General features: G+C 35.5%; 4 protein-coding genes across 4 annotated transcripts; 3 read left to right on the top strand and 1 right to left on the bottom strand.

The window, feature by feature from the left end:
• The first annotated feature begins 3,236 nt into the window (after window positions 1-3,236).
• LOC133877072 (putative germin-like protein 9-2) lies at window positions 3,237-3,863 on the top strand. Its single transcript, XM_062315307.1, has one exon. It carries the CDS (start codon window positions 3,237-3,239, stop codon window positions 3,861-3,863), a length of 627 nt encoding a protein of 208 aa, XP_062171291.1.
• Window positions 3,864-6,506: 2,643 nt separating this feature from the next.
• Window positions 6,507-7,130, top strand: LOC133876702 (germin-like protein 9-3). Its single transcript, XM_062314958.1, has one exon. It carries the CDS (start codon window positions 6,507-6,509, stop codon window positions 7,128-7,130), a length of 624 nt encoding a protein of 207 aa, XP_062170942.1.
• Window positions 7,131-9,189: 2,059 nt separating this feature from the next.
• Window positions 9,190-10,070, top strand: LOC133878655 (germin-like protein 9-3). The gene has a single exon (XM_062317229.1). The coding sequence runs from the start codon at window positions 9,250-9,252 to the stop codon at window positions 9,874-9,876; it is 627 nt and encodes a 208-aa protein (XP_062173213.1). The 5' UTR covers window positions 9,190-9,249; the 3' UTR covers window positions 9,877-10,070.
• A 2,435-nt stretch (window positions 10,071-12,505) lies between these two features.
• LOC133878232 (small ribosomal subunit protein uS11x-like) lies at window positions 12,506-16,987 on the bottom strand. Its single transcript, XM_062316764.1, has 6 exons — window positions 16,833-16,987; window positions 14,192-14,311; window positions 14,011-14,056; window positions 13,454-13,539; window positions 13,193-13,322; window positions 12,506-12,789 (listed from the first exon to the last, which is right to left on the bottom strand). Exons 1-6 carry the CDS (start codon window positions 16,833-16,835, stop codon window positions 12,722-12,724), a joined length of 453 nt encoding a protein of 150 aa, XP_062172748.1. The 5' UTR covers window positions 16,836-16,987; the 3' UTR covers window positions 12,506-12,721.
• Between the last annotated feature and the right edge of the window lie 534 nt (window positions 16,988-17,521).

Genomic DNA, 17,521 nt, shown 5'->3' with positions numbered 1-17,521 from the left:
CTCCCTCTCGAATAATTACGTACCCTTCTTGTTTAGAAGTGTACCGTAACGTTGAATGTATTTCTAAGATTTGTTTGTACTTTTGTTGCTAAAGAATCATATTTAAGTAGTCTGATCATCAAGATTTTAAACCAATCTCTCTGATTTTACTTTCGAACTTGTATGTATGGAACACATTCTCCTGTTCTAACACAAAACCGTTAACGGTGAAGCCAAAGTTATGGATATAATTGCATGGGCAAAATGGGGATTCAGAAATCAGAATTGGAACTAAAAAATTCCATCAATATTACCTGCACAGTCGAGCTATCAACAAGATTAACATTATAGATAAGTACTACTGTTGGAAAATAATATATAGAGAAAAATTATGGAGACTGAATTCCAAAGGATTTCAAGACGTACGTACTCGATCACACCCATGTTACTCTAGAATATGATAATTAAGGTTGTATCTCATAATATATATGATACGTTGTGAGCATACATTACGATACAAAATTTACGTAAAGTGTGGCCTCATGTCATAAATAAAATATTGCATCTTTTTTCTATTTAATTTCTTGCATATACATGATAAAACATCCTCAAAACCCTAAGGGCAAGTTTGGGCCGTAACACTTGTTTTTTATTTTTCAAAAACGTGTTTGGGTTTTTTTTTTTAATTAAAATTCTACTTAAGTTTTATTCAACTTTTTCTAGTTTCATCTCAGGTTCTCTAAACCATCCGAATATAATTTCAAAAAAAAAAAAAAAAAAAATCTTGGTATTCACAATTTTGAATATAATTAAAAAAGTAGAATATAATACAAAAAAAAATCGCACATACAAACGAGTTATAGACTTCCATTTTATTTATTTTTCTCCAAACCACAACTCAAACAATAAAAACAACAACATAATTCCTTTCAAAATATATATATATATATATATATATATATATATATATATATATATATATATATATATATAATTACCTCCATACGAGCAACACAACCAACCATAGCTCACAATCATTCAAACACTATTATAAATCGATCTCCAACCTCCACAACACAAACAACTACATTATTAATTTTAAACTCAAACTAACGTTCCAAAACACAAAAAACAACATATTATATATATATATAATCTCCCAAAATGGTAATAATAAATATTTGAAGACCTATAATTCAACAACTCAACAATTTATTAATTAATGCTTACCATTGAAGTTTTCCTAGAGCTTAATTTCTCCTCCTCCTCAAGCTTCTCTATCTTTTTGTAACATTTCTCTCTATTTATCTCTCCAAATCTCTCTCTGTCAAGCTCTCCCACAACACTCTCTGGGCTCTCTCTATTTTTCCTAGTTTATGCGTTTAAACTCCCTATTTTACGCGAAATTTTTCATCTTGTACGAACAAGCTAGATAAAGCCTTGCTCAAACAAGAATGTGTCAGTCACATTCACATTAATTACACATCATATCTTGCCTAACCCACACCTGCCTAAACATGGGCTATTAATCTCATGGCCAGCTCGATAAATTTTAACGCTTATGATAATAAATTTAAGTAAAGTTATTTTTTTTATATTTAAATATTAATTAAATTAAATTAATTTTAATATTTATATTATGTTTTTTTTTTTTAAATATATCAATTAGAGCACTTTTTTTTTTTTTTTTTTTCTATTTGTAAAATGTATTTTAAAAATTTGTTTATATATAACTTCTTAGATATATATATAGAATGAGATTCAAACACAAGAAATAATAAGATTTAAAGAAAAATAAAGAGAAAAATAAAAATAAGTTATATAAAGATTGATTTGCAATAGAACATAATACAGAAAAAATTGTTGGACATTGAAGACTCGGTCACCGAGTGTGTAATTCTATCTATTATGCACAACACAAACAATGAGAATTTATACACTTTTTTTTCTTTTTTTTCTTTTTTTTTAAGAAAGAATTTATATACTTTGAAGACTTTTTATATTTTTGTAAACATTCAATTTAAATAAACATCGAAGAAAAAATTATGCACGTTGGACTAATTTGATGAATGTAAAAATGGGGCTTTTAAAAAATATTAAATAAGTGAGACTTTCCAATAATTTATGGATTTTTTTTTTTTTTTGATGAATGTGAATAATAAGACTTTCAATTTATAATTACTTTTACCATGATTGAGAACCTTAGTTATAAACACTATTTACTAAATTTTTATCATATTAGAGTCTTAAAATTTGTTTTGGAAATAATCTTTATTGTACAATTATTAAGTTGAGGCCTTAATTAGAGAGTATTTTATTCACTTTTTACCATATTAGAGTCTTAATTTTTTTTTTTTCTAATATATATATATATAGGGGGCCTTATTCAATTGAGAGCCTTATGCGGCCGTCTAAGTCGCCTAAGGTTCGAGCTGCCCATGATTGATCTTCAACAACGGCTCACGAGCACAATCACACGTGGAGATACTATTCTCGTTCAAATATGACACATGGCATGTTTGAATATGATCACTATTGATCTAATCCCCACCGCCCATTTTCCGGCCCGCACAAATCTCAATGACTAGGGCTACCAAAAGTTTGTATCATATTACACTTTTTGCCCAACGTCTCCTGTTTGTGGAAGCCTTAACTGGAGTGTATAGGAAGCCGTCCGAATTTTCAAATATATATATATACCAATAAGTAGGCCCCTAAAAGAGTATCTAGCCCAAAGTTTCCCCAAGATGCCTGTGTTCTCTCATTGAGTTTATTCCCTTTCTATGGCAGATTGATCATTTTCCGAGAATTCCAATATATATATATATGTAAACCACTGTATATAGCACCGCCAACACCCCAAATGTTAATTCACATTTACAAGACTGTCCTAGATAAGAGACTAAAATACAAATAGCACCAATTAATAACCCTGTTCAACTTATGTGTGATGAAATGATCACCAAAAAGAGCTTAATAAGCAAAACTTGTACTTTCTTGGTGTCTTGTCCCAGTCAAATGACAAAACCAAAGAACTGCAGCAACAAGAAGAATGACTATGCTGTTTTCATCTCCAGTTGTCATCCAAGGGGCCTGCAGAAGAAGCACAAACACGATTGCCTTTCCTTCAAATTCTATATGGATAACACCCTATAAATACAGCCTTTCTTATAAGCCTAAGCACCTCATTCCACCACATCAACAATCACTAGAATCCCATAACAGCTTTACCCATATCTATACTCAACTTCTTTTCCATGGCTTCTAAAACTTTCGCCATTAAATTCTTCTCACTACTAATTTCGTCATTTGCTATCATGAAAATGGCAACAGCCGGAGATCCAGACATCCTCTCAGACTTTGTAATCCCCCCAAATGTTACAGCTGATGGAAATTTCTTCACATTTACTGGCATGCGTTCCGTTGTTAGGGGAGGCATTCCCACAGCCTTTAAGGTCTCCAAAGCAGCCTTGACTGAATTCCCGGCTCTTAATGGGCAGAGTGTTTCCATTGCTGTTCTTGAATTCCCGGCTAACACCACAAACCCACCGCATATTCATCCTCGCTCTGCTGAGCTCCTTTTCCTGATTGATGGTACCCTTCAAGTGGGGTTCGTTGATACCACCAACAAGTTGTTTACTCAGACACTACAAATAGGTGATATGTTTGTGTTTCCAAAAGGACTCGTACACTTTCAGTACAACGTTGCCGCGCAAGCATCTGCGATAGCAGTTTCAGCTTTTGGAAGCGCAAATGCCGGAACTGTTTCCATTCCCAACACTTTGTTCAACACTAGCATTGACGACAATGTTTTGGCTTTGTCCTTCAAGACCGACGTTGCCACGATTCAACACCTTAAAGATGGTCTTGCTCCCAAGCCTTAAGGATATCAGTAGCAGCTATTTTATGATCAGTCGGTGTTTTGTGCTTTTGTTTCTCCCTCTTGAATAATTATGTACCCTTCTTGTTTAGAAGTGTACGTTGAATGTGTTTTTAAAATTTATTTGTATTTTTGTTGCTAAAGAATCATATTTGATTAGCCTGATCATCACGATTTTAAACCAATCTCTCTGATTTTACTTTCTAACTTGTATGTATGGAACACATTCTCCAGTTCTAACACGATACAACTCCATATGATTATTGATTTTTCCATACAACGTTGAAGCCATAATATGGATATAATTGCATGGGCAAAATGGGATTCAGAAATTAGAATTTGAACTTAAAAATTCCATCAATATTACTTGCACAGTCTTGCTATCAACAAGATTAACATTATAGATAAGTGTTTGAAAATATAAACTGAAAATATATAGAGAAAATTATGGAGACTGAATTTCCAAGGATTTCAAGAGTCGATCATAATGACCATTTCTTTAGAAATCTAACGTATTTTGTCTCATTTCTTCTGTGTTGAGAGAGTTGGACGAAATAGTTCCAAAGTTACAATGAAACCCCAAGTTACTCTAGATCATGAATATGATAATTAAGGTTGAATCTTATAATATATATGATACATTGTGAGCATACATTGTTTGCCTTTCTCCGAGACCCTTCCAGAGAGTTCTTCTATTGGCTTCCTTAATTTGAGCTCATTTCCAGTTAGACTTAAACGGTTGAACGGTTATAACAATTACAAATCAAAAACTCTAAGATAGATACATATAAACGTTAATGCGTAATAAACTTTCTCTTAGCACAATGGAATTTTCTACAGGAATTCTTTTTGAAACACTGCCTAGAAGCATCTTTAAATAAGCTATGGAAATCCTAAAACAAGTCAGGAACGGATTTCTAGGCGGTGGTGTTCGGACAGGTCAATGCATGTCTTTTCATTTATCAGTAAGTGAATATTTTGCTGAAACGTGTCCGAACAAGCAACCCTAGTGTTCGGACATCTGCATGGAAAATCTTCTATGTCCGCAGTTCTTCACTTCTAGGTCCAGACATCTTGCAAACAAGGACCTTTTGGAACTCGCGTCCGCTGGGCCGTCTGGACATATAGGGGACAAGACCTTTCTGTAACTCGCGTCCATTGGGCTGTCCGGACATATAAGGGACACAGACTTTCTGTAACTTTTGTCTGGACACGGCTGGAGGCTGTCTGGACATGCGGCAAGGAAAACTGATTTTTATTTTTTAACAAAAAGATCTTTATAATATTTTCCAAATCAGTGCACCTTCCTTTCTTGGTCAATATTCTTGATACTATTATTTTTCAGCTCTTTCTTTTCTTGATTAATATTCTTGCAATATTTTTTCAAATTCGGCTCTTTCCTTTCTTGATCAATATTCCTGTCAGATTCTTCTGAGTAATGTGTCCCAATATGGTAACCTTTTTGTCAACAAAATTTAGCCAATAATAATATGGTTACCAGTTAGTAGATCAGGTGGTTAATTATTTTTGATAACCGACTACGCGGTTGCAGTTACGGTTAGCGGTTTTTGCCAATAACTACTAACCGTAACCACCTTTAATTTCATTCCGATCAATGACATGTGGTTGAAGATTTCTTTTTGTTCGGACAGAGAAACCACAATTTCGAATTTAAAGCTTTTAACTTAAGAAATTTTTAACTTTTTGATCTAACATGCTCCTACGAGGCTACGAGCCTCAGCTCGCTATGCTCAATTTATTTTTATTCACTATTTACAAATTTCTAATTTCTTTTAACGTTTATTTTTCTCGGGTGTTACAACTAAAGGAGTAAATTAAAGCTTGTATAATTGGCCTTGCCGCTACAAAGCTTGTTCGCACGAAGAAAAAAAATTAATAAACTAATCCCGGCTGGCCGGGAGTCGATGTTCGCAAAGCTTGTTCTGCTCGATCTTGTTCTCCTTCGGCCGGGTATATGCGAAATTGTGGACAAAGCTAAGGCATTTGGACTGCTGAAAGTCATCAGATCGAACGCTGGTGCTAGCAGTTCAATATTTCTACGTACATGGATGATATGATCTCATCGATCAATCGAGTTTTTTCGAGCTTCTCACTCACATATAAACGAAGTATATATGATAATTAAAACTTGGAAAAGCATTGCATTAATATTATTGTGAAAAAGATTAAATTGTATAATATTGACAGTTGCACGAAACAGCTGCTGACGAGTTATATATTTAGGGTGTAGAATACGAACCTATTTTGTACTGATCGAAACAATTGCCATAAGTAAAGAAACGAGAAGATGGATGAGATCGACGCCTTTGTTTTCTACCAGCTGTGATAGTAAAATCCAATATCCAATATGAAGTCGAAGACAGAGATATTGAAAGGTCCATTCAAGTCTGCATCAAAGCCTTTTTCAGGGTATATTCGATAGTTAGAAACTCCAATATGGGGCCAATGCGATTCTAGTCATGAGAAGAAAAAAAAAGAATGACTTCGTAGTTTTCGTTTCTAGTTGTCATCCATACACTAACTTCTACCCTATAAATAGAGCTCTTCTTATAAGCCTAAGCACCTCATTCCACCACATCAACCATCACTAAAATCCCATATCAGCTTCACCCTTAAATTCTCTTTCATGGCCTCAACAACTCTTGCAATGAAACTCTTCTCACTGCTAATTTCTTTATTTGTTATTGTCCAAATGGCAGTAGCTGGAGATCCGGACATCCTCTCTGACTTTATAGTCCCTCCAAATGTTACAGTTGATGGAAATTTCTTCACATTTACTGGCATGCGTTTCCTTGTTGGGGTAGGTCCTTCCACAACTTTTAAGGCTTCAAAAGCAAGCTTGGCTGAATTCCCGGCTCTTAACGGGCAGAGTGTTTCTATTGATGTTCTTGAATTTCCGGCTGGCTCTACTAGCCCACCCCACACCCGCGTTCGCGCTAGTGGACTCCTTTTCTTGATTGCTGGTTCCCTTGAAGTGGGGTTCGTTGATACGACCAACAAATTGTTTACTCAAACACTACAACCGGGTGATATGTTTGTGTTTCCAAAGGGACTTTTACACTTCCAATACAACGCTGGTACGGCACCTGCTATAGCAATTGCAGCTTTTGGGAGTGCAAACGCTGGACTTGTTTCACTTCCCAACACTTTGTTCACCACCGACATTGATGACAATGTCTTAGCATTATCCTTCAAGACCGATGTTGCCACCATTCAACGTCTTAAGGCTGGTCTTGCTCCCAAGCGCTAAGGATAGTGTTCATTATCACTAGTGGCTATTTTATGATAGCTCATTGTTGTGTATAATTTGTGCTCTCTCTCTTTATTTATTTTTTATTTTTTATTTTTTGGAATAATTACCCTTCTTGTTTAGAAGGGTATATGTATGATGTATCATCACCTTTGTAAGCATCAAGTTAAATAAGCTCAAAGACGCTGGCCTCTATCTTGAAATTCAATGAGCAAGCTTACTGTCTGCTCTCTTCAATGTTCTGTATTCAGTTAGGTTGGCTCATGTGGTTTAAAATCATTCTGACAAAACTTTCATTTCCAACATGCCGCGAGTTCCTGTATATTTGGGCTGCACCTCTTGCGCTTTAAATAAATTTACTTTACTTGAATAGCCAAGAGCTCCACCACCCTTTCGTGCATAACTCACACCATTCCAAAAATATTAAAAATCAAATTCTACAACTCTCTTGCAATATCATAATGAATAAGAAGATGACCAGATGTTTCCTCACTTTTTTACACATACAACACTAATCCACCACTATAATATGACACTTACATATATTATCCATAAAAAAGTTATTAGAATGTTTCCCAAAGACGTTGTCCAAGTAAAAAGAGCCACAATTAAATGAGCCTTACACCTCCAAAAGTTCCTCCAAGGGAAAGATAAATGAGCATTGGAAATGAGAGCTTTATAAAAAGTTTTGACTTCAAAGAATCGTCCCTTCGAAAGAATATAACAGAGCTTATATATCTTCAAGCCCCTGAACCAACCTAGCGGAATAAATAACATTGAAAAGAGAAGAAACAACATCCACCTCCAAATCATGCACCAATCTAATGAAATTCATTTCCCAATGCACCTCCCCATTGTGAACAAATCCGTGGTTAGCCACCAAAGCATCCCTATCCCAAGCAATGCAAAGTAACTCTGAAAATTTGGTCTAAGCGCCATCATCCACCTTGATCTATACTAACAAAACTAGAGAAGGAATCCCAACCCCACCTAATATGTTTTCAAATACTCACCCAATATGGCCTAATGTGGACATTAGAGCATCAACCTCCCAAATTACAACCATATTTTTTGTCCATTACTTGTCGCCAATAAGCCTCTTTTTCCACAACACACCTCTATAACTACTTCCTTAAAAGAGCCTAATTGAAATGAGCAAATTCCTATTTTATTCCTTGTGTTTAATTAATTTTTTTTATTCCACTTTGTTTTTAATTTATTTTATTTTATGATTATCTTTTCTTTGAATCTATTACTGTATTACGTAAAAAACCTATTTTCTACTGAAACAATTGGCATAAGTAAACAAACGAGAAGATCGAAGAGATGCTTTTGCTTTCTACTAGCTATGACAGTAAAATCCAATTTCAAAACTGACCCTTCCAATATTGCCGTCAAAGACGGAGGTGGTGTTTGGCAATAAACAACATATTCATCTCCTTTATTTTCAGTTTTTTTCAAAAACAATCAACTTTAAAACATTCTAACTTTTTTAACATTTTATATCACATCAATAATTTTTTTTACTATTCAAATAAATAAATAAAATCACTACAATACAATTTTTTTTTTCTTTTTTTTTAAAGGTATATTCGTTAGAAACTCGTATATGTAAATGTTAATTCAAATTTACAACTTTCCAATATAAGAGACTAAAATACAAACAAATAGTACCAACAACACCATTGCACTTATGTGTGATAAAATCATCACCAAATATTACAAAGATTACGACTATATACTGAATCACATATAATATTGTACATAAAAGACTCATATATGATATATAGAGGCCAACAATATAATATTGGTCAAAAGAGGTTATTAAACAGAAATTGTAGTTTCTAGGTGTCTTTTAAGCCAAATGATGAAACCAAAGAAGCGCAGCTACAGCCTAGCTACACGAAGAATGACTTTGTAGTTTTCACCTCAAGTTGTCATCCAAATGGCCTGCAGAAGGAGCACAAACACGATTGCCTTTCCTTCAAATTCTATACGGATAGCACCCTATAAATGCACCATTTCTTATAAGCCTAAGCATGCACCTCATTCCACCACATCAACAATCACTAAAATCCCATATCAGCTTTACCCTTATCTATACCTCAACTTCTCTTCCATGGCCTCTAAAACTTTCGCCATGAAATTCTTCTTACTACTAATTTTTTCATTTGCCATCATTCAAATGGCAACAGCTGGAGATCCAGACATCCTCTCAGACTTTATAGTCCCCCCAAATGTCACAGTTGATGGAAATTTCTTCACATATACTGGCATACGTTCTCTTATTACGGCAGGCCTTCCCACAGCCTTTAAGGTCTCCAAAGCAGCCTTGACTGAATTCCCTGCTCTTAATGGGCAGAGTGTTTCTATTGCTGTTCTTGAATTTGCGGCTGGCTCCACTAACCCACCGCACACCCATCCTCGCTCTGCTGAGCTCCTTTTCCTGATTGATGGTACCCTTCAAGTGGGGTTTGTTGATACCACCAACAAGTTGTTTACTCAGACACTACAAACGGGTGATATGTTTGTATTTCCAAAAGGACTCGTACACTTTCAGTATAACTCTGCCGCCAAAGCACCTGCGATAGCAATTTCAGCCTTTGGAAGCACAAATGTTGGAACTGTTTCAATTCCTAACACTTTATTCAACACTAGCATTGACGACAATGTCTTGGCTTTGTCCTTCAAGACTGACGTTGCCACCATTCAACATCTTAAAGCTGGTCTTGCTCCCAAGCCTTAAGGATACCGTTCATTACTACTAGCTAGTAGCTATTTCATGATAGCTCATTGTTCTTTACTCCTTGATCTACGTGATTGTTGTTGTTTTTTTCTTTCTTTCTTTCTTTCTTTCTTTTTTGTTTAATCTTTCAAATAATTACCCTTTTGTTCAGAAGGGTAAATCATCAAATTTGTCAGTATTAACTGTTATTTTTCTTATTGGTCATAAAAAATTCATAAATTTATGAGTTAAATACCTTTACCCCGTAGTACCACAGATGACACATTTGCAAATTACTCCCATGAATTATCACTTACATGTCACACTCAACCTCATTTAACTACAATTTCTTGGCAAAATAAAAAAAGAAAAAAGAGAGAGAGAAGGAATGTTATTGGGTTGGACTTGCCACCCCAGATTACATGGGGTGGTGTGTTTGGGGTGGTTTAACGACCACTCCTATTATTTTAATTTTTATAATTTTTTTTTTCACATTGTTTTACTTGGTGACATTTTCATGATTTCACATAAAAATTAGGGTTTTTAAGTACATTCTTCTATTTCGAAACTTTGTATCTTCATCATTTTCGGTGGCAGATGCATTTCTAAGCTAACAAGGGCCGGAGCCGTGGCCCCTGTTGAAACAAAACAAAAATATAAAATAAAATAAGAAAAATAAGTCATTTTTGTAATGGCCCCTACCTTACGACTCACCTCTTTTTAGACTTTTCTAATGTCCTAGCTACACCACCTTTTCTTTTTTCTTTTTCTTTTTTTTCTTGTTAGTGTACTTGTAAGATCAAGTCGATCAAACTTTGCATTCGTTAAAAAAAATAAATTAATTAATTAATTAAAAAAAAAAAAAAAAATCTCAATCGTGTGGTGGAAGTGGAAGGCAAGAAGTACTTGGGAAAATGAAACGGAGAAGACTGGAAAGAAAGTTGAAATCGGGGTGGCTTGAAGGGTTGGGGGAGTTGTATTGGGAATATTCTTGACATACAATGAGCAACCTTACTGTCTTCTCCCTCTTTTAACACTTAAGTATTAAAGGAAAGAGAGATGATTCAAGGCATGGCCAAATAAATCTGACTTTCAAAAAATAATCGCATAAATAAAAGTCCTCACACGATCAACCATCACGATAAAGAAGATAAAGATATCGTCGGCAAAGAGAAATATAAGTTGAGAATATATATGATGTGTTCAAGTAGTTAGAATTATACGTGAACTTCGTATATTGTCGTTAAAAAACTAAAAAATGCCGGCCACCCCCCAGCCGGCAACCACTTCCTTTCCTTTTTATATTTTATTTAAAAAATAATAATTTTTTAGTTTTATATATTTATATTTTTTTATTAAGAGTGACACATGTCATTTTATTAGCGCTAACGTGATACTTAACAAAATCTGTCAAATGTTTAAACGGAATTTAACTTTGGGGAATACATTTGTTTTTTGGCATACCACAGGGGCCTCTGAGTTCAGTACTTTGATATGACAGTAAGCGATTTGTAATTTTTTTTTTTTTTTTTTTTTTTTTTTTAATTTTTAATGACGAACAACCCCTCCAAGGCAGAGTCACTTCGTGTTACGCATTCCTGTTAGGTAAACCTCAGATCCATGTAAAGCACCCACTCTACACGGATCTGGTAATACTCCGACTTCGCTGGCAGGCTGGCCCCAAAAAATTGTTTGCACCCAAGGAGATTTGAACCTTAGACCTCATGTGACAACCACAAAAACCAATGCCCTTACCATTTGAGCCAACCCATTGGAATTAGTGATTTGTAATTTATACCAACCACAATGACTGATTTTGCATTTATCCCTAAAAATAAATTAGAAATGAAATATTGTCGCCCTCAGGCACAGTAAATTGTAAAATCCGAATCCAAAGTCGACTCTGCAATAAAGGAAATGATAGTAAATATAATACTTATAACATTTTATGAATGCACACATGTGATTAGGAGTTTTGATGTTTTATATGCCTAATATGGTTTAAAAAGGAAAATGTCTTACTAAAGAAAAAGAGCTTTAAGGTCTTAGAAAGAAAAGGGATTTTTGAAGGGAAATAAATCATTCATGTACAGATATGTCGGCAATTGAGCTTGGTCTCACTAATGGTTGATTGAGCTTACTCTCATCGATATGTCGGCTCACGCCAATAGATGGTTGAGCTTGCTCCCATCATTACACTGATATGTCAACTCTAGTCGATGGGTGATTGAGCCTGCTCACATTGATATCTGACTAAATTTATAAGTACTTATAATACTGTTTTTTGAGAGAGAGAGAGAGAGAGAGAGAGAGAGAGTTAACTCACAACAGACCTTACTAGGAAGAGTAAATCAAGCTCTTCAAGTCGAACCTTTCCACGGTCAAGAATAGAGGATTTCGATATGGAGATAATAGCTACCATTCATGAAGGACAGAAATTTTCCAGTCCTTAGATTTGAATTAACTTTAGGCGCTACCAAATGAAGCTTCCCACAAGACTGCTGATTTCACAAAGACATTTTGAACCCAGTTGTCTTCTACAAACAAAGAACAATTTTTCTTTCTACACTCTTCATATGTATTGCATGTCGCTAATGACCATGGCCTAGATTAATCATTAAAGAAAAGCAAACTCAACAGTAAGCATCACTAGTCATAAACATAATTTCATTTATGCCAACACAAATGCCATAGATAATCTCACACCCTTCTGATTGTACATTATGCTTGATATAAAGCAAGAGTCAGCCATCGCCAAAAACTACAAAAATGTTCCAACAACTAATAAGCCTCCAAGGAAATAACCAAGAAAACGCATCACCAGCACCAAAACTGAATGATAGGATGATTCGATTCGACATCGAGCCTACAGTCTTCTCCCTCTTCTACCACCCTTCCTTCGCGTACTGTCACTGGGGATTGGAGTCACATCCTCTGTGAACAATAACACAAGGTAAGATTTACGGCCATATTCTGATTCGGTGATTCCAATAAGTTATATTGTTCTAGAGTTTTTTTTTTTAATAAAAAATAATAATAATCAGTATGAGGGATGGACATTAATAGTCCAAATCAGGCAGATGACCATCCAGATAAACATAGCACTGGTAAACTGGGGTAGGGATAGAGAAAAAAATAGCCCTAATTGTAGACGACCTTAGAAATTCATCCTACGCTGGAATAACTTTTGCAAAATCTTTATACAAGACAGAAAATCCTCAAGGCATCCGTATCTCCACCAAGCAATTGAGGCATACAAATGAATGTCAGGATGCAGGAGAAATAATGACAGATATTATGCTTACATTTCATGCATTTAAAATAGTAAGAGCCTTACCAATGCGACCAATCTTCATTCCAGAACGAGCAAGGGCCCGGAGGGCAGACTGAGCACCAGGACCTGGAGTCTTAGTTTTATTTCCTCCAGTAGCACGAAGCTTAATATGAAGAGCAGTGATGCCAAGTTCCTGTTTAGGATTGAATGACAATTGGTCAAGCTAGCAATACTATAGTGAAGGAACACATATTTAGGAAGGCTCAATTCAAAATCGAATAATTACAATTTGAAGTAATAAATTAAAGGGAAAAGAAGAGAAACCTTGCATCTCTGTGCTACATCCTGCGCTGCAAGCATGGCAGCATATGGTGAAGACTCATCCCTATCAGCTTTTACCTTCATACCACCTACATTTGGAAGACAGATTCATTTTCAACTTGCATGGGAATCCATAATTGAGACTTAAATTCTAACAGACGCCACATGGGAATTATACAGGACAAAAGCATACATGCAAAGATGAAGAAATTCAATTTGTTTCCTATGCTAAGGTTTAAGAAGCGATTAAAATCACCGCTACATGGCAATTATTCTAGATGTGAACATAGACGCCCTTACTGATGTGAGAAGATAAGCCGAAGGCAAGAACATAGACAAGAACAGGCCAAGCCATGCACATGAGCATACACAAGAAAGATGACACAAACCCGAATTCAACATTAGCAAAACAACCAACTTGAAATGCCCCCAATAGGAAGGAATAACATTAGCAAATGATGTACAACAGTGGAAAATCTTTTCAAGCAATTGTGCCTAAAAATGCTATGCAAGACAAAAACTGCGGATCAAACTAAACAATTAGAAATAGGATCACATACCAGTGATGCGAACAAGTGTTTCTCCTCCAGAAAGATCAGTCACATGCTGTTTTTTTCAAGCAATAAAATGATTTATGATCATTATCAAAAAACATCCATAATTGGAGGACAAACAAATAACTTCTTTACTAAAATGAATAATGAAACTTTTTTTACAAGAAAAATGAAAAATGACACTTACAATGAAAGTATCATTAAAAGATGCAAAAATGTGAGCCACACCAAAAACTTGTTCTCCTTCACGCGTAGCAGGCCCAAGGGTCACATTTTCTTCCTTTGGTTCCCTCTGCTTCCGCCTCGACTAAGGAACCCCACCAAAATTTAAGAAAATAAATTAAAATTAAATATCATTTCTCGAAGATCAAGATTCCATACACTCATAATGTTGAATAATGTTTTTATTTTAACAAGTGACCCCAAGGAGATGGGGGGAAGGAAGGTTTGAACCAGTACAAAAAAATGGATACATGCATGAGCCGTAGTTATTATGTAGTATGAAGGAGGAAATGCATGGCTTTGATAGCCCTAGACTGGAAGTACTATTGAGTAGCAATGGAGCACACCATTCGATCCAGTATAATTATGAAAAATGAATCTCCTATGGGACTAAAATTTAACAGCCCAATTACTGAATAAAGTTTTCCATCCAACTATAGTATCACGCTAAAGTTTGCAGTTCCTCTCAAAAAAATGACACCAGTTTCACACTTTGTTAGGGGTAAAACTTGTCAGTCCAACCCACTACCCAAATCTATACAGAGATTGAAGTGACTCCAAGTTATATGAGGTCTATAAACTTTCCACATCATGATGCACATTATCACTCAACAATCAAGCGTATAAATGATCAACTAAAGCCAGTCAGTATAGCACATCATTAACCATGGCTGCATCATAAAGAAGGAAAGAACTAAGTAATTGTGACAAGACTATGGACACCTTTTCCAGTGCAATCCAGACAGAGTGAGACCAGTAACAAAAGTAAGTTAATGATCCCATCAAGAGAATGATATGAACAAAATATGTCCAAACGTATCTTTGTTTTCCTAAGAAGGAAGGTGGGCTAGGGATCAAGAAATTTGAGGTTTGGAACCAAGCTTCAATGCTAAACCACATTTGGAATCTCTTCACAAAAGCCGGCTCTCTTTGGATTGCTTGGATAGAGTCTAATTGGCTTAGGGGTAGAAGTTTGTGGAGTATTTCTATCCCTTCCTCATGTTCTTGGAGCTGGAAGAAATTATTGAAGTTAAGGGATATGGCTAAGAGCTTAATTCGCTTTCAAGTTGGGGATGGAAGGAATATTTTTCTGTGGTTAGATCACTGGCACCCTGCAGGGTGTCTTTTGGACAGATTTGGGTACCGGGCAGTACATGACTCAGGGATGTCCATTAATGCCAAGTTGTCTGCTATTACACACAATGGAGAGTGGTTTTGGCCTGCTGCAAGGTCGGATGATCTTGTTGAGATCCAATGCCAGCTTTTGGATATAAAATTGGGGGGAGAAGATCAGCCTATCTGGGAGTCCAAGAATGGGAAATATTCATGTGCGGAAACTTGGGAAAGGTTGAGAGAAGTAAAAACCAGGTTGTTCATTGGTGGAAATCAGTATGGTTTTCAATGGCAATTCCGAGACACTCTTTTTTCTTATGGTTGGTATTTAGGGATGCTGTTGTCACCAGACAAAAGATGTGTTCTTGGGGTTATATGGGTCCCTGTCTCTGTCTTTTCTGCTATGCTGCACAAGAGAACAGAAATCATTTGTTCTTTAGTTGCAGTTTCAGTAGAAGGATTTGGAGGACTATTATGAGTGATTGTTTCTTTGCTGATGTGCCAACTAGTTGGGATGAAGTTGAAGTTTGGGGCCCTAAGGTGATGAGAGGGAAAAGCTTGCAATCCTGCTTGGGGAAAATCTGTTTTGCTGCAGTAGTGTACCATCTCTGGAAGCAACGCAATGCTCTCTTGCATAGTAATAATCAGTGTACAGAGGAAGCAATCTTGGCTCAAATTTCGTGGGAAGTCAGAGCTAGGATCATGAACAAGGGGCAGTTTAAGGGCAGTGATAAACAGTTAGCTCTTGTAGCAAAATGGAATTTGTTCTCCCTTGTGTAATTCTTGAGTTGTTTGGCTGTTTGGCAGGTTGTTTACTGTCTTGTGTTGCTGGTTTTCAGCGAGTCAGGACTTGTTTTGATGCCCTGGAGTTCCAGGTTTCTGGAGTGTTGTAATTGACTTTGGTGTTGGTTATAAAAAGACTTTATTCATCCAAAAAAAAAAAATGTCCAAACGTAACTGCACTACATATAAACATTTATATACATACACAGCTAAATTATCATCAGATAACTCCAGAAAACAAGCACACAAACAAAGCTTTTCTACAAGAAAAAGTAAATTACTTGCATGAAGAAGGTATGGTTCTACAACTTCAATGAGTATAAAAGTTGGAAAAGCGTACAGAAATTAGATATCACATGGAGTCTAAACATTAGCTAAGAATCGTAAGATTATTGTTAGACTAAATTTTTAATTGATTTCAACTGTTCTAGCACAATATAAATAAATAGAATTTAACATCAGCCTTCAACTTTTCCTATTGTTTTCGAAGTTTTCTTCGCAAACTAAGAGGACCTAGAAAAGCACAACAATATAAAGAAAATCAACATTTTTTTCACTTTCTGACCTTCTTTCAGAATCCAAATGGCTACAAAATGCCACTGTTTTCCCATTACTGCTATCAACCTTTATCAGCAACCAAACAGAGAATAAACAGAAACATTGGGCTTTGATTTGCCGAAAAGATTAGAAATTGGATTCGATTTGCTTACCATGGCTGCTTCAAGTAGATGAGGAACTCTGACAGCGCGAGAGAGATTACTGGCCTGAGAAAGTGCGGCTTTGGCTTCGAGATGAAAGCTTGGCTTTATATGAGACTGGGGGAATTAGGGTTTTAAGCGATGGTGAATATTTTTTGTGAATTGACGCGGAGGTCCCTGCACTTTCTTGTATTTTGAAACAGCGCCTTGGCTTTTGGTATTTTTCGAATTTGGGCCTTGAAGTTGGACCTTGCCCTTTCTCTCTTTTTTGGAGAAGAGTCGGCCTTTTTTCAACCGTGTTAACAATGATTTTCTATTCATGGAGACGGAAAGTATTTTCTTAAAAAAATTATTCAAACAAGTTTTATGATTTTATCCCACCAAAAATATTTTATTTTTTACTTTTTTTTTAAAAAAAAATGGTTTTAAAAAGACAAAAATATTGTTGACTATTTTCTTAAAAACAGGTTTAATAACTGATTTAAAAAATATTATTAATTAAAAAAAAAATGAGAATCAATATCACATATTCATCTGACTATTACCGTGTGGTCGCCCGAATAGTCTGGTTGTTGTCACTACATGACCATCAAATCCATCAGACTACCTGATCTATCTACTACAGTTGTTGCCGGAACAATTTGGCGGCCACATGCTAGTCTCCAATTCCTAATTTTTTTTTATTATTATTATTGTTTTTC

This window comes from Alnus glutinosa, chromosome 9 (assembly GCF_958979055.1).
Source record: "Alnus glutinosa chromosome 9, dhAlnGlut1.1, whole genome shotgun sequence".
NCBI classification, from domain to species: Eukaryota; Viridiplantae; Streptophyta; class Magnoliopsida; order Fagales; family Betulaceae; genus Alnus; species Alnus glutinosa.
The sequence above is the reverse complement of the archived record's forward strand: the minus strand, read 5'-3'. Positions and strand labels throughout refer to the sequence as shown.

What these genes read in the sequence shown, in the direction of transcription:
- LOC133877072 (XM_062315307.1), top strand. Translation starts at nt 3,237, where the DNA reads ATGGCTTCTAAAACTTTCGCCATTAAATTCTTCTCACTACTAATTTCG.
- LOC133876702 (XM_062314958.1), top strand. Translation starts at nt 6,507, where the DNA reads ATGGCCTCAACAACTCTTGCAATGAAACTCTTCTCACTGCTAATTTCT.
- LOC133878655 (XM_062317229.1), top strand. Translation starts at nt 9,250, where the DNA reads ATGGCCTCTAAAACTTTCGCCATGAAATTCTTCTTACTACTAATTTTT.
- LOC133878232 (XM_062316764.1), bottom strand. An exon ending in AACACTTGTTCGCATCACTG is followed by an intron (nt 13,540 to 14,010) that starts GTATGTGATCCT and finishes TTCCAAATGTAG; the next exon opens with GTGGTATGAAGGTAAAAGCT. An exon ending in AATGAAGATTGGTCGCATTG is followed by an intron (nt 12,790 to 13,192) that starts GTAAGGCTCTTA and finishes TATTGTTCACAG; the next exon opens with AGGATGTGACTCCAATCCCC.